The sequence below is a fragment of the Pseudophryne corroboree genome, chromosome 6 (genome assembly GCF_028390025.1).
Source record: "Pseudophryne corroboree isolate aPseCor3 chromosome 6, aPseCor3.hap2, whole genome shotgun sequence".
NCBI classification, from domain to species: Eukaryota; Metazoa; Chordata; class Amphibia; order Anura; family Myobatrachidae; genus Pseudophryne; species Pseudophryne corroboree.
The window spans coordinates 524,201,136-524,216,989 of NC_086449.1; the positions used below are offsets into that span (position 1 = coordinate 524,201,136).

Below are 15,854 nucleotides of genomic sequence, written 5' to 3' on the forward strand. Positions count from 1 at the left end.
CAGAAACCCTATGTCAGGTCCGGGTGTTTTTGTGAATCCGTTAACCCGGAACCAACCACAGGTGTAGGTGCTGGGCTATGAAGAAAGCAGGGAGGACGAAGAAAGTTCCGATTCATATATTTATTCAAAATAACAATTCAGTAAAGGGTTAACTGACAAGTTGTTAATCATCATATTATACTGAAGTATTGCAGGAATAATATGCAAGAGAAAACTCAAAAATAAATAAAAGAAATGTTCATGGAAACATATGCAAAACAAGCTGATGAATAAATGTTGGATTGTCCAAATATAAACAAGCTTTGATGCTGAACTGCAGAATGTGATTAACTGGATAATGCAGACATGAAGAGATAACTGTAAAGATTTGCAATGGAGTTTTGAGAGTTAACTGAGAGACTGTGAAGAATTATCCTTGTTATGACAACATAGCAAATATAAACAAGCTTTGATGCTGAACTGCAGATTGTGTTTAACTGGTTAATGCAGACATGGAGAATTAACTGTAAGAATTGGCAATGGAGTTTTGAGAGTTAACTGAGAGACTGTGATGAATTATCCTTGTTATGACAACATAGCAAATATAAACAAGCTTTGATGCTGAACTGCAGATTGTGTTTAACTGGTTAATGCAGACATGGAGAATTAACTGTAAGAATTGGCAATGGAGTTTTGAGAGTTAACTGAGAGACTGTGATGAATTATCCTTGTAATGACAACATAGCAAATAAAAGTACTGAATTGGGTTACTTGCGGGTTCCGGAGATCACTGTGAAACTGTAGTAGAAGACAAGGTGATGAATGGGTTAAATGCAGAGTTGAACAAACGAACAGCTGAGAGAAACAGAATCCTCCAGACTTTGAATGATAGGCAGACTGACAAGGTAACCTCATGCAGGACACTGGGAATCCAACTATTTCCAATAGGAGTGCAATTAACTGACAGCACAGCAGAGAGCCGGTGGATCTTTCAGCAGTGAAGGCTGCAGACGGACCTCTGGGAACGGAGGCGATATCTGGACCACGGGAATCACACAGGAATGCACGGAGAGAGCTCAGAGCTAGAGCACAGCTTTGATACAACAAAGCACTGGCCCAGAGTAACATAATCCCAGCCTACTTAAAGGCAGCACAAGCACGGGATTGGCTTACACCTGCCCACAGGTGTTTTCACAAGTGCTCTGTATTAGCTATTTGGTCTCCAACATGGCCACCTCCTATACAGCAGACACACCGCAGTGCCTTAGGCCATTTGGTCCCCGCACTCACAGTTCCCAGACTCTGCATTACCTGTGCCATTGATCACGCCGTGTCCCCACACGGGCGCACAGCACCGCGAGCAACCGCACTGGCAACGGATGAACCCCAGAACCCGCAAAGGTGAGAGACCGGTTCGTAACAGTACCCCCTCTTCTACGGGTGGTCTCCGAACACCTTTGAACCTTGTCAGGATTTTTGGAGAAGTATTTCTGTACCAGACTTGGAGCTTGAACATCTTCAGAGAAAACCCAGGATCTCTCCTCCGGACCGTAACCCTTCCAGTCGACCAGAAACTGTAAACGTCCATATCGGAAACGTAAGTCCACAATCTCTTTAACTTCAAATTCCTCATTCTGCAAAGAGTGAACTTTAGGAGATTTGGACTGGGTAGTACGGAACTTATTGAGAATCAAAGGCTTCAGTAAAGATGTATGAAAGGCGTTAGGAATTCTCAAAGACGGTGGCAACTTGACTTTGTATGACACAGGGTTGAGTACCTTTGCAATGGGAAAAGGACCAATGAACTTGGGAGCAAATTTCTTAGAAGGAACTTTGAACTTGAGATTGCGCGTAGAAATCCAAACTTGGTCTCCCACTTTGTAATTCGGTACAGTTTTACGTTTTCTATCTACAAAAGATTTATAACGAGCGAAAGTTTTGACCAAGGACTTACGTACACAACTTCAGATGCTAGATAGACGTTGAAGCTCTTGATCTGCTGCTGGAACCTCTAGGGCTGGCAATGGATGAAACCCTGGTGGAGAAATTCTTGGACTCTTATGTTGGGCACATTTAGGACATGCTGCTATAAACTCTTGGACATCGGCTTTGAGACGTGGCCACCATTAAGACTGTTGAATAAATTTGAGAGTCTTTAGAACCCCAGGATGACCCATGAAGGAAGAGGAGTGAACCCAGGTAAGCAGCCGTTTTCGGAGACTTGTGGCGACAAAGGTCTTGCCAGGCGGAGGAACTGGAGAGGTTCGAGTCATTAAAAAGGACGTAGGATTCACAATGGCTTGATTCGTGGTAGCATCATTTAATTCAGAAGAAGCAAAGGACCGGGAAAGGGCATCTGCCTTTTTGTTCTGAGACCCTGGACGATAGGTGAGTTTGAAATCAAATCGTGAAAAGAAAAGCGCCCATCGAGCTTGTCGTGGATTCAAACACTGAGCTGACTGCAGATACAGAAGATTCTTATGATCAGTATAAACTGTAATGCGATGTTGAGCTCCTTCTAGAAGGTATCTCCACTCCTCAAATGCCAACTTGATGGCAAGTAACTCTTGCTCACCGATTGCATAATTACGTTCTGCCGGGAGGAACTTACGGGAGAAATATCCGCAGGGATGGACCTTTTTATCTTCAAAGACTTGTGACAACACAGCTCCTACTGCTTCTGTAGATGCATGCACCTCTAGTAGAAAGGGACGATTCAAATCAGGCTGTCGAAGAATGGGGGCTGACACAAAGGCTTGCTTTAAATCAGAGAAGGCTTTGATTGCTTCTGAAGACCAGTTCGTAGGATTTGCTCCCTTGCGAGTTAGGGCTGTGAAAGGAGCAGCTAACGTAGAATAATTCTTAATGAATCTCCTATAGAAATTAGCAAAGCCAAGAAATCGCTGAATCCCCTTGAGAGTTGTAGGAGTGGACCAATCCCGGAAAGCTCGCGTCTCTGGGATGGATAGCGGATGAATTTGTCCCCTAGGAGGGGTCTTGCCCGGAACCAGGACGACTGGGCAGTCCCATTCACGATGAGGAGGTAGAGAGTCTGCTGCTTGCTTACTGGAAACATCCGCAAGGGATTGATACACCGGAGGTAGATCGGAAAGGCTAATTGACCGAAGAGGTACAATTGTAGCTACACAGTCCTTGGTACAAGATTTACCCCATGAAAGGACTTCCATGGTTTGCCAATTAAGTTGAGGATTATGTTTCTGCAGCCAAGGTAAACCAAGTATCACATCTTGAGAGGCTTTGGGAATCACGTAGAAGGAGAGGTATTCGGAATGGAGCTCACCAACTTTCATCTTGAGACATACGGTTCGATGAGTAATTATACCATCTGGAATTCGACTTCCATCCACTGCTGTAACGGCAACTGCTGCTTCCAGAGGCATGGTTTGAACTTTAGACCGTATGACAAAGGCTGAGGAGATGAAGTTCTCGGCTGCCCCGGAATCTAGGAGAGCTGAAACTTTCACTGTAGAACTTGGAACCTCTAATTGAATAGACAAGGTCGGCTCTTTCCCAGAACGTGATTCTAAAGTAACTTCTAGCTTAACCTCTCTTGAATAAGCTAGGAGGCGAGAGTTTCCCGGTCGGAGTTTGCAGAATTTAACTAAATGTTCGGAGGACCCACAGTACATGCAGAGGTTACCCTGTCGACGACGAAGTCGTTCCTCCTCTGTGAGGCGAGAGCGCCCAATCTGCATAGGTTCTTCAGTCATTACTAGAGACTGTGATGAAGAATCTTGTCGAGGTCTAGGATGATCACGTGGACTGGATCGCTCTGCCCTGGATTTCTCTAAACATCGCTCCCTGTAGCGTAGGTCAAGTTTGTTACAGAGAGAAATCAATTTATCCAGTTTAATTGGCACATCCCGGATAGTTAAATCATCCTTGATTCTTTCTGAAAGTCCATTCCAAAACGCGGCGATCAGGGCCTCCTCATTCCAGTTTAACTCTGAAGACAACGTGCGAAACTGAATAATATATTGACTGACAGGACATAAACCTTGACGTAGACGGAGAATCTCCAAGGATGCTGAGGTGGTCCTGCCTGGTTCGTCAAAGATTCTCCGGAAGGAAGATACGAACTCTTTGTAATTAGAGAGGATAGGATCACCTCTCTCCCATAATGGTGATGCCCACTCCAGAGCCTGACCGGAGAGGAGGGCAATAATATATGCAACCTTAGAACGAGCTGATGGGAAACTGGCAGACATCAGTTCAAACTGGATCTCGCATTGATTCAGGAATCCTCTGCAAAGTTTTGGAGTTCCGTCAAACTTACTCGGAGAGGGTAACTGCAAGCGGGACGTAGGCAGCGTCACAGGAGAAGCTGTAGTGGTAACTGGGACATCCGGGGTTGGAATCTGGACTTGGGACGTTTTAATAGCCGTATGAAGAGTCTCTAAACGGTCTGCCATAGTTTGCATAAACTGCACTATTTGTGTCTGTATAGACTCCTGGTTTTCCAGACGGGAAAGGATATCTGACGTAGCACCGCCTCCTGCGAATTGGTCACTTGACGGATCCATGTGGCCAGTGCTTACTGTCAGGTCCGGGTGTTTTTGTGAATCCGTTAACCCGGAACCAACCACAGGTGTAGGTGCTGGGCTATGAAGAAAGCAGGGAGGACGAAGAAAGTTCCGATTCATATATTTATTCAAAATAACAATTCAGTAAAGGGTTAACTGACAAGTTGTTAATCATCATATTATACTGAAGTATTGCAGGAATAATATGCAAGAGAAAACTCAAAAATAAATAAAAGAAATGTTCATGGAAACATATGCAAAACAAGCTGATGAATAAATGTTGGATTGTCCAAATATAAACAAGCTTTGATGCTGAACTGCAGAATGTGATTAACTGGATAATGCAGACATGAAGAGATAACTGTAAAGATTTGCAATGGAGTTTTGAGAGTTAACTGAGAGACTGTGATGAATTATCCTTGTTATGACAACATAGCAAATATAAACAAGCTTTGATGCTGAACTGCAGATTGTGTTTAACTGGTTAATGCAGACATGGAGAATTAACTGTAAGAATTGGCAATGGAGTTTTGAGAGTTAACTGAGAGACTTTGATGAATTATCCTTGTAATGACAACATAGCAAATAAAAGTACTGAATTGGGTTACTTGCGGGTTCCGGAGATCACTGTGAAACTGTAGTAGAAGACAAGGTGATGAATGGGTTAAATGCAGAGTTGAACAAACGAACAGCTGAGAGAAACAGAATCCTCCAGACTTTGAATGATAGGCAGACTGACAAGGTAACCTCATGCAGGACACTGGGAATCCAACTATTTCCAATAGGAGTGCAATTAACTGACAGCACAGCAGAGAGCCGGTGGATCTTTCAGCAGTGAAGGCTGCAGACGGACCTCTGGGAACGGAGGCGATATCTGGACCACGGGAATCACACAGGAATGCACGGAGAGAGCTCAGAGCTAGAGCACAGCTTTGATACAACAAAGCACTGGCCCAGAGTAACATAATCCCAGCCTACTTAAAGGCAGCACAAGCACGGGATTGGCTTACACCTGCCCACAGGTGTTTTCACAAGTGCTCTGTATTAGCTATTTGGTCTCCAACATGGCCACCTCCTATACAGCAGACACACCGCAGTGCCTTAGGCCATTTGGTCCCCGCACTCACAGTTCCCAGACTCTGCATTACCTGTGCCATTGATCACGCCGTGTCCCCACACGGGCGCACAGCACCGCGAGCAACCGCACTGGCAACGGATGAACCCCAGAACCCGCAAAGGTGAGAGACCGGTTTGTGACACCCTACAGAAAGATAATACACAGCAATGGTTAATTAAACTGAAACAACAACTTGATAAACACCGTAAAGACCTGATCACTTTTAAGAGGGCTAAGCTTGAAAAAGTGGATCGTGATTATAAAGATCATAGGGTGTATAGATGGTTGGTGGGTAATGATAACTCTAACTTTAGACATAGAGGCAATAGATTTAGACAAGATCGCCCACAATTAGACAGCTACTCTTCTTCTGAGAGGGAATCTTCAGATTCCCAGACATATAAAAAAAAAACATTGCCAAGAGCCAATACTCGCTCACGGTTTGGTGAGCAGAATTTAAACGTAGAAGGCCCCACCTCCGGCGGGGCAAATACAAAAGAAAAGAAAAAAACAACCAGAATCAGTGATAAATCTATCTACATATAAACTCTCAACAGCAGAAATGAGTGTATTGTCCAAGGGGTTGAGTTTCATACCCACCCCTAAGTTTAATGACTTTGAGTGGTCTGTGGATAGGTTCAAAATGGGCAGGAAATTGAGACTAGCTGAGAAATTTGAGAAAGTGAAACCCAATACTGGAATTGTTAAACCATTCAAAAATAAAAGTACGTATGATCCCATATCACACAATTCAAGTATAAAGACCTTTACCAGAATGCTTGACTCTGATATTAAGGAATCCTTAGCTAAGCAAAAAAAGATTAGACATAATCTCTCTGCAGTGGAAAGGAGGGCACTATATGAAATAAAAACCAATCCAAACATTACTGTGAGACCCGCTGATAAGGAGGGAGCAGTTGTCGTATTAAACACTGCGGACTACAATACTGAAGTATTGAGACAATTAGCGGATACTAAGACATACAGATTGCTACCTGGGGACCCAGGTGTGGTTTTTAAAAGTCGTCTAGATAATGTCTTGGATAAGGCATTTTCCCAGGGATGGATAGATGAGTATACTGTTGGTTTTCTGAAGACTGATTTTCCGATTACTCCGATCATATATCCGATACCTAAAATACATAAAACTTTGGACAGGCCTCCTGGCCGTCCAATTATATCTGCACGCAATTCACTCTTTTCTAAAGTGGCACAATATGTTGATAGCTTTTTGCAAGTTTGTGTCAAGAAAACCAGCAGTTATTTAAGGGATACGGAAGACTTCTTGAGATTATTAAATCTACAATCCCATGTTGGCCAGAGGACTCTGGTCACCATGGATGTGGTATCACTATATACAGTAATACCCCATACAGAGGGGTTGGCTACTGCTAGACGAGCATTGAATTCATCACATAAGGGTTCCCCTCCGGTTGATTTTTTTGTGGATCTGTTGGAATTGATCCTGACCTGTAATTATTTCACCTATGGGGGGCGGTACTATCTCCAAACGGCTGGTACAGCGATGGGGAGTAATATAGCCCCATTGTATGCAAATCTATATATGGATGCAGTTAAGTAAAAACTGGCGCTTATGTGTTTCTCCAATAATAATGAATGACTGTGGATCAATTTTAATAAAAATGACATAAAATTTATTACCTATACATCACAAACTTAAAACATCAGAAACATATATATCAGATGTAATCATGAAATTAGGGCATAGATGGAGCTGAGAAATATTTGAAGGTGGCTGCTTAAAGTGTCCACAAAGGATCCCAGACTAAATGCCGTATGCAAAGTTCCCTGGGGAGAAGAAATAAGTACAGCTGGTGTTACCCGTATTGATGGAGACTTCCAGAGGTTTGGAAATTTTTCAGCAAGCAAGCTGTGGCATTGGAATAAACTGGGTCTCTCCAATCGGTGCTGTATAGGTGAAATCCCTCAGAGTTCCAAATGGCAAGTTTTAAAAGTCCATATCTGGATCCGTCTTGAAAGTGGGACACTTGTAGTAGTCGTGGCAGCTTCAACACTTAACGCGTTTCCCTAGGTTAAGTTACCTAGCTTCATCAGAAGTATACTTCATCAGAAGTATACAGGTCAATTCTTCCATCATTCGCATACAGGAGCAAAAATATCCATTCGCCATAGATTGAGCTGCACCTCGAATTATGTTGTGTATACCCTGACATGCCCATGCTCCTTAGTATATGTTGGAAAGACTATTCGTCCATTCCGCGAAAGAATGGCCAATCACCGACTCTCTATCAGGAATGCCATAACAAGTGGCAATTCAGACAAACCGGTGGCCAGACATTTCTGTGAAGCACAACATCCCTTGGCATCTCTGAGGAGCATGGTGATTGATAGAGTGGAGATGCCCAGGAGAGGTGGGGACCGGGCAAAACTCTTACTGAAACGAGAAGCCGCGTGGATCCACAGACTGGATACAATACAACCTCGTGGCCTCAATGATGCATTACACTACAGTATTTTCTTGGAATGACAGTCCCGCTATGGCTCCATGGTCATTTTGTATATATATATATGTGTATAATTTTTATATATATATATATATATATATATATATATATATATGTATGTATTTTTTATTTTTATTTTTTATTTTTAATCTTTATTTTTTTTTATGTTCCTGTCGTCGGTTATCTTTTTTAATTTTTCTCTATACAATGTTCTGAAACCGAATATTTGTGATGTGAAATAGGTTCCTACTGTGCATATGGGGGATCCCTGACGAATCATGTTTTTTAGTGATTGGGACGGGATCCATTATATATGTAGGTTGGACCGAATATGGTTAAAGCTGCTATATGATGGTATTTATAATGATACCCGCTATAGGTTATTCTCCCCTGTAAAACACTTGCTTCCTTTGCAGCCCTAGCTGGAGATGTATATATACATATTTCTTCTATACATAAATAATCTGACTAGGCTGACCTATATCATAGTGTGTTGCCAATAGTATATCATTAATGTAATATGAGTGTGATGCGCCTTTAAGACGCACCAGTTATGTGGCCAGTGGCTCCCTGCGTCCCACGGACCGGATATTCGGTCTATGGTGAAACGCATGTAGCCTTGATGTATCTGTTGCTAGGCAGCGCCGATCACGTGACCTGCGGCTAGAGGCTACACTATGACAATGTCCCGTATGTCAATGCGGAAGTTGCGTTCCACGGACCGGAAGTGCGGTCGGCGGTGGAACGCACGCCGTGTGTATTGATTCTCACTGTATGAATACCTGATGGTGGTGCAATAGTGGGTAAGTGAGTGATTTCCAACAAGGGGGTAGAACAAAATATAGTGATCTCTTGATTTTAACACATGTTTGTTGTATGTTTACTGTGTGTAACTGTTTGTTATGTGGGGTGCGGGGGAGTTGCTGTGATTAATTGGAGGGAGGGACCTGTATGGGTATATAGGTAACACTAGTTCATTGCACTGGTATCTTGACAAAGGTCAGAATTGTGACCGAAATGTCGACATAAACTATATGCTGATGGTCTGAATAAATTAGCTTTTTCTACTTGAAGACTGGTGAGTGCTCCCTTAATTTGGAATTATATATATATATATATATATATATATATATCTTAATTTGGAATTATATATATATATATATGTAAAAAAAATAAAAATATGCGCACATTAACTTAAAAAAAAAGCTATGTTATCAGTTATTTTGCCCTTGATTGTTGCATTTTATTACACACAGAATTTTTGTTATTGATGAGTGTGTGTGTATGTGTATATATGTATGTGTGTGTGTGTGTGTATATATATATATATATATATATATATATATATTTACATACACACACACAGATACATTATACTGTCACAGTAAGAAAGTTTGGTTATAGTGCTAGCACACAACTCACTCCTATACATATTTATGTTTATGAATGTATGTAAACACAACCCTGTCAAAAAATATTGCCAGACCTGTTTATCGCAGACCATATATCATGTGCAAGATGGCAGCAAGTATGCAGGAAAGGCATGCCGCCTACTGGAGAAGATATTCAAGATGTCACGGCTTCCACTTTTAATCTGCCAGTGACATGAGGGGGTGTGAAAGGGCTGTTACCACTCAAACACTTTACATGTCAGTCACTGTCCCGCAGGGCACCAAATGAACCTTTAAATCAATTTACCTCACTTGGAACTAACTAACACTTCCTCTTTTCTATATATGATCATATAGTTAATGAGGTGAAGGTCGTCCTAACTATTCTACTGAATTATTTATAGAAATCACATATTTAGTAATATGTCTCGGCAAAAAAGGATTTACATTCTGAATTTATCTCACAAAATTAATTTCATTAGTTAATCTGAGATGTAGTTTCAGTGCTTATGCAAAGTATATACAGATTGAGTATCCCTTATCCAAAATTCAGAATCACACATTTTTGGTTCCCCTACTGAGATAGTGACACATATATATATATATATATTATATTCTATATCTATATAATATATCTATATATACACATAATATATAATATATATGTCATTATCTCAGTAGGGGACCCAAAAATGTGGGATTTTGAATTTTGGATAAGGGATACTCAACCTGTATATGTAAATGATGACATAAAGCAAGTATATGTTTCAAGACAGAAATAACCTAAAATTAGATTAAAAATGATAAATGCTAGCAAGCATACAACTAGATCTCCTGGAAAAATGACAGTAGATACAATATCTCACACCAAGATGTTTTCTTGTCACTTCTAAAATGAAATACACTTGCTAACATATCTCTGTACTAGCCACAGCCTGAGGGTGAGCAGAGACCATGGAGAATGTGTGGTCCGGCTTCTACAGACACCTGTAATACAAACAATATCCTGAGCTGTTCCTCCGATCGTACAACTTTATTAATATACTGTTTTAAACAAAATGCATCAAATATTTTTTTGTTTATTTTTTTTCACATAATCAGTGCTGTAAGCCAGTTCTTTCAAAGGTACCAATATATATTTATAACAAAGAATATTTCATATATAAAGCAAATCAATCCCTAAATTCCTAATCACGGTGAGATTTATCAAGCCTCGAAAAGAGATAACGTTTAGTAGTTGCGCAAAGCTACCAATCAGCTTTCAACTTTCATTTAAAATGCTTTGCTGGATAAATGACAGAAGCTGATTGGTTTAAGCCAGTGGTTCTCAAACTGTGTGCCATGGCAGCCTAGGGTGCAGCAAGGCTCTTGCAGGGGTGTCTTGGGTTGGTGGTCAAGGACCAAATCAAATTATATATGGTCACTGTGATAGGCAAAACCAGTGCTAGTAGCTGCCAACCATAAAACATGTGGACAAGCAGAAGCACAACTGTACACCAGCACATAACTGAACCTAAGGATGACAGGTAGGCACAATCTACTTAATTAAAAAAATGTTCCCAAATATATCAACAATAAACTTTTATCCTAGGGGTGCCGTGAAAAAAATGCTTATACTCGAGGGCGCCATGATTCAAGACAGTTTGAGAACCACTGGTTTGAGCAACTTTTCTACTTGATCTCCAAGGCTTGATACATCTCCCCCTAAGTCACATACATAGTCATATCCTGCATATATCTTGTGTGATTTGCTTGCTAATATTAAGGCTGATAACTGTCACCTATACAGATATGTCCTCCTACATCATTGCTGCAGTAGCGCCACGCCAGGTCCCTGAAACTCTGCTATCGTAAGGCATGGGTTTTTTTGCAGAAAATGTGTCTTAGTCACAGCGCGATGTGACTAGGATCCACCAGGAGACTCTGCTGATTAATGTTAAATGTGACACTTGTATATCTGTGTGCAATTGAGTCTCTGAATCTGCATATGAAGTGCTACAATGCAGCGGCTGCGGCTTTTTTCTATGCCAAGTTCCTTTGTGCTTCATATACAAAGTCAGTGGCACACAGATATACAAGTGTTGCATATCATATTAATCAGTCTCAGACGCCTTTTTGGTAAAAAAAATAAACTAAAGGACACCCAATGTTTGTGGATTTACACGGAACCTGTCAGCTCACGCCCACCAGGCATCTCCCACTGCATGGCGTATTGAGGCTCGATGTATAAGGACACATCTGTACATGTTGGTCATGTAATTGCTTCAAGGCAACATCTCCTTTTTTGTCACTGATTAATGAATCCATGTTTTGTTTTTCAAATGTTTTTTTTTTTTCTTGGCTCCTCATCAATGTTACAGTGTTATGTAGATTTTATCCCCCTTTTTAAAACAGGATATTTAGTACCTGATGAGGAAAATGTGGGGTATTGTCCTGTGAAGGAGGAGTGTTTATGCAAAGAAACAAAAGACAAGCAGAAAACAGTCCTAAGTCCTGTGTTTCATTTTCAGTCTGTTGATACTTCTCCCCTTTCTCTGATGTTTGCCCTTGCAGTATCCTTGGCCTCTAGTACAGTTGGTTTGGCTGGACAGGTTGTTCATACAGAAAGTACAGAAGTTGTGCTGACTGCTGACCCCATTGTGGGATTTGGGATACAGCTTCAGGGCAGTGTGTTTGCAACAGAGACCCTGTCCTCCCCGCCCTTAATTTCTTATATCGATATTGACAGCCCAGCTGAAAGGTGAGCATTCTGTGACCTATCACAACTTTCCATTTGGCTAACGAGGATTAAGGTAGCCAATAGCATGTTTATGTTTTATAGTCTCTGAAGGCACGTTCTCAGGAATGGGTCTGCTGATTTACCTAGCTGTAGTGTCCAAATATTACCTTATAATTGCATTTGTCAAGTGGAGCTCAAAATGGGATAGTTGGTGCTAGAGGCTTGTTCATCGTCTCATGTATTAAAAATAACTGTGTGCGCATTAGCTGCTGAATAAAAGTAACTTAATTGTAATATGTAATTGATTTATTTCTGTGCACCTATTTCTAAATATGTATACAGTGTAAATGATTTATATGACATCTACTTGTGTCAGCTGTCTAAAGTGCAAATTATTTTCCCCAATGCAAAATACTGTGCAGAACACAAAGTATAGTGTGCTCAGATCCTCTCTATGGCAAGGTCCAGCTCTCATATCCTAAGTGCAGTATATACTGTACAAGCATTTATAATGATACTACACCATTATATTACGCTGTACTGTAAGCACACCTAACCATTAATGCTAACTTGCTGCTAGTATCTGCTAAACTATAAAATGGCAGTGCTTTCCACAGGGTACCCATGCATGTTTTTGGCCATACTTATTTTTGATTCTGAATATTTTAATCTTTGAATGACTGCTTACATTTACATGACTAATGGCAATACAAAGTGTAAGTGTACCTGGCATCCGAGCTGTGTGGCAAGGATGTGCTAACTATGCCTTACACATCATCTAGTACACCATTAATGTAGTATGTCATAATTGTAGATCCCACTTTTCTTTCTGTACACTAATAGAATAAACAGGCTTCATGTAAGGATAAAAATATGTATGATCTTGCCTGCATATCTGCCTATGCTATAGGGCTTGGTGATGTGACAACAGCCAGGTCTGTGTACACAGCTATACATCTTACACGTGTGTCTTCCTACATCTTTGCTGCAGTCAAGTTAAACAGCCCTTATAGTTACGCAAAGTCGTGAGGGCGTTTACTAACGCTGAGCATCTTTTTGTGCATTTTCCCCCCCGAAAATGTGTCTTATTCATATCGCTATACGGCATGCCTATATTCTGTGTGCAGCTGCGGCTGTATCTGCACACGAAATGCTGTGTTATATTGTCAGTGGGTGTTGTTCTGGAAATCACTGTAACGTAGCATTTCGTATGCAGATACAGCCGCAGACACAGGCAGAATATAGGCATGCTGCATATCTTTTTAATCAGCAGGGTCTGCTTGTGCGTCTTATTCATATAGCAATGTGAATAAGATACATTTTCAACAATAAGGATGCCCGACGGTAGCAGAGCTGCACTGGAACTGCCAACTCACTAGCGCCAGGCATTGCGCGGTGCATGGCGTATGGAGGCTAGATGTAAAAGAACACATCTGTATGTCCACAAGCTTGCTTTGTCCATTCTGCCCATACACCACCTCTCAATTATGAAATCCATTCCTACTGTATTTCAATAACCTGTGGACATCTAGGTTATTTTACCACTCGGTGGAGCCCCCACTGTACCAAGTGGTATAATACAACTCTCTTTTTCCTCTTTGCATCAGAAGCTTATTAGAGCTTTTTTGCTTTCCAATAAATTAGGAAGACTCATTCACTCTGCGTGCAGCACATAATGACATTTTTGTCCTGACAATAAAATTTCTCTGACGTCCTAGTGGATGCTGGGAACTCCGTAAGGACCATGGGGAATAGACGGGCTCCGCAGGAGACTGGGCACTCTAAAAGAAAGATTAAGTACTATCTGGTGTGCACTGGCTCCTCCCTCTATGCCCCTCCTCCAGACCTCAGTTAGAATCTGTGCCCGGCCAGAGCTGGGTGCTCCTAGTGGGCTCTCCTGAGCTTGCTAGAAAGAAAGTATTTGTTAGGTTTTTTATTTTCAGTGAGATCTGCTGGCAACAGACTCACTGCTACGTGGGACTGAGGGGAGAGAAGCAAACCTACCTGCTTGCAGCTAGCTTGTGCTTCTTAGGCTACTGGACACCATTTGCTCCAGAGGGTTCTAACAGAGGGCCTGACTTCGATCGTCCGTTCCCGGAGCCGCGCCGCCGTCCCCCTTGCAGAGCCAGAAGACAGAGGAAAAAGAGCGAGAATCTCCAGACAAGAGACGGCAGCTTCCCACAAGAGAATTCTCAGGCTGTATCCTTTCCCCACTAGGGCCAGGATGTGTTGAGAATCTTCCCCTAGGGTGTCCTGTTTGCACAGACGGTAGCACTTGCTATTCTCAGGGATCCTGCAGATAGCGTGCACATTCTAGTATACTACCCAGACCGGCGTTTGTGTCAGCATGGGTTTATAGCGCTGTGGCAGCGTGGACAGGTACCTTATCAGCAGAGATTGAGACCCTAGTAAATATATTAAAGATGCTGTCTTAAGTGATAGATATATAGTTATAAAGCATGCCCAAAGAGACATGAGTATACTGGGTCATAGAGTCAAAGCTATGTCGATCTCTGCTTGACGTGACCTGTAGAATATGCATTGGACAGATGATGCCGACTTAAGAGGCATATGGAAGGCTGAGGATTGTGTGGAGAAGGGTTCTCGGGCCTGGTCTCCACAGCTATAGCTGGTAATTCTGCTAGTTTGCCTTATATTCCTGCACAGCCTAAGAAAGCACGACATTATTAAATGCAGCCTTTCGAATAAAGAAACAAGAAAGTCTGAGGTGCGTCCTTTCTTGTCAGAGCCGGGATCAACACAGCTAGTTCCCAGGAACAGAAGTCCTCCCCGGCCCCTACAAAAATCCACCTATGCTGCTGGGGCTCCACAGGCGGAGCTAGGCCCGGTGGGGACACGCCTTCGTAAGTTCAGCCACAAGTGGGTTCACTCCCTGTTAGGTCCCTGGGCAATAGATATTGTGTCTCAGGGATACAAGCTGGACTGTGAGAAGATGCCCCCTCACCGACGGCCCTGCGGGCTTCCCCCCAAGAGGGGGAGCCAGTGTTAACTGCAATTCACAAATTGTATCTTTAACAGGTGGTGGTCAAGGGTCCCCTCCTTCAACAAGAGGGTGTTATTATTCGACCATGTTGTAATCCCGAAACCAGACGGTTCGGTCAGACCCATATTGAATTAAAAATCCCTGAACATATACCTGAGAAGGTTCATGTTCAAGATGGAATCGCTAAGAGCGGTCAGGGCAAGCCTAAAAAGAGGGAGACTTTATCGTGAATCGGGTCATAAGGGATGCATACCTTCATGTCCCCATTTATCCACCTCATTAGGCGTACCTTAGAATTGCGGTACGGGATTGTCATAACCAAGGTAATGGCGGATATGATTGTGCTCCTGCGGAAGCAAGGTGTCACTATTATCACGTGCTTGGACGATCTCCTCATACAAGCGAGATCAAGAGAGCAGTTGCTGAACAGCGTATCACTTTCTCTGGAAGTGTAACGGCAACACGGCTGGATTCTATATATTCCAAAGTCGCAGTTGGTTCCTACAGCTCATCTGCCTCTCCTAGGCACGATCCTAGACACAGACCAGAAAAGGGTTTATCTCCCGATAGAGAGAGCTCAGGAGCTCATGACACTGGTCAGGAATCTATTAAAA

General features: G+C 42.2%; 1 protein-coding gene across 18 annotated transcripts in view; it reads left to right on the forward strand.

The window, feature by feature from the left end:
* GRIP1 (glutamate receptor interacting protein 1) overlaps positions 1-15,854 on the forward strand; it is an 871,453-nt gene that overhangs the window by 773,600 nt on the left and 81,999 nt on the right. For all 18 annotated transcript variants that reach the window (XM_063927530.1, XM_063927526.1, XM_063927521.1 and 15 more), the window contains one exon: positions 12,071-12,257. In XM_063927530.1, the coding sequence (XP_063783600.1) occupies positions 12,071-12,257 (187 nt within the window). The remainder of the gene's footprint in view (positions 1-12,070; positions 12,258-15,854) is intronic.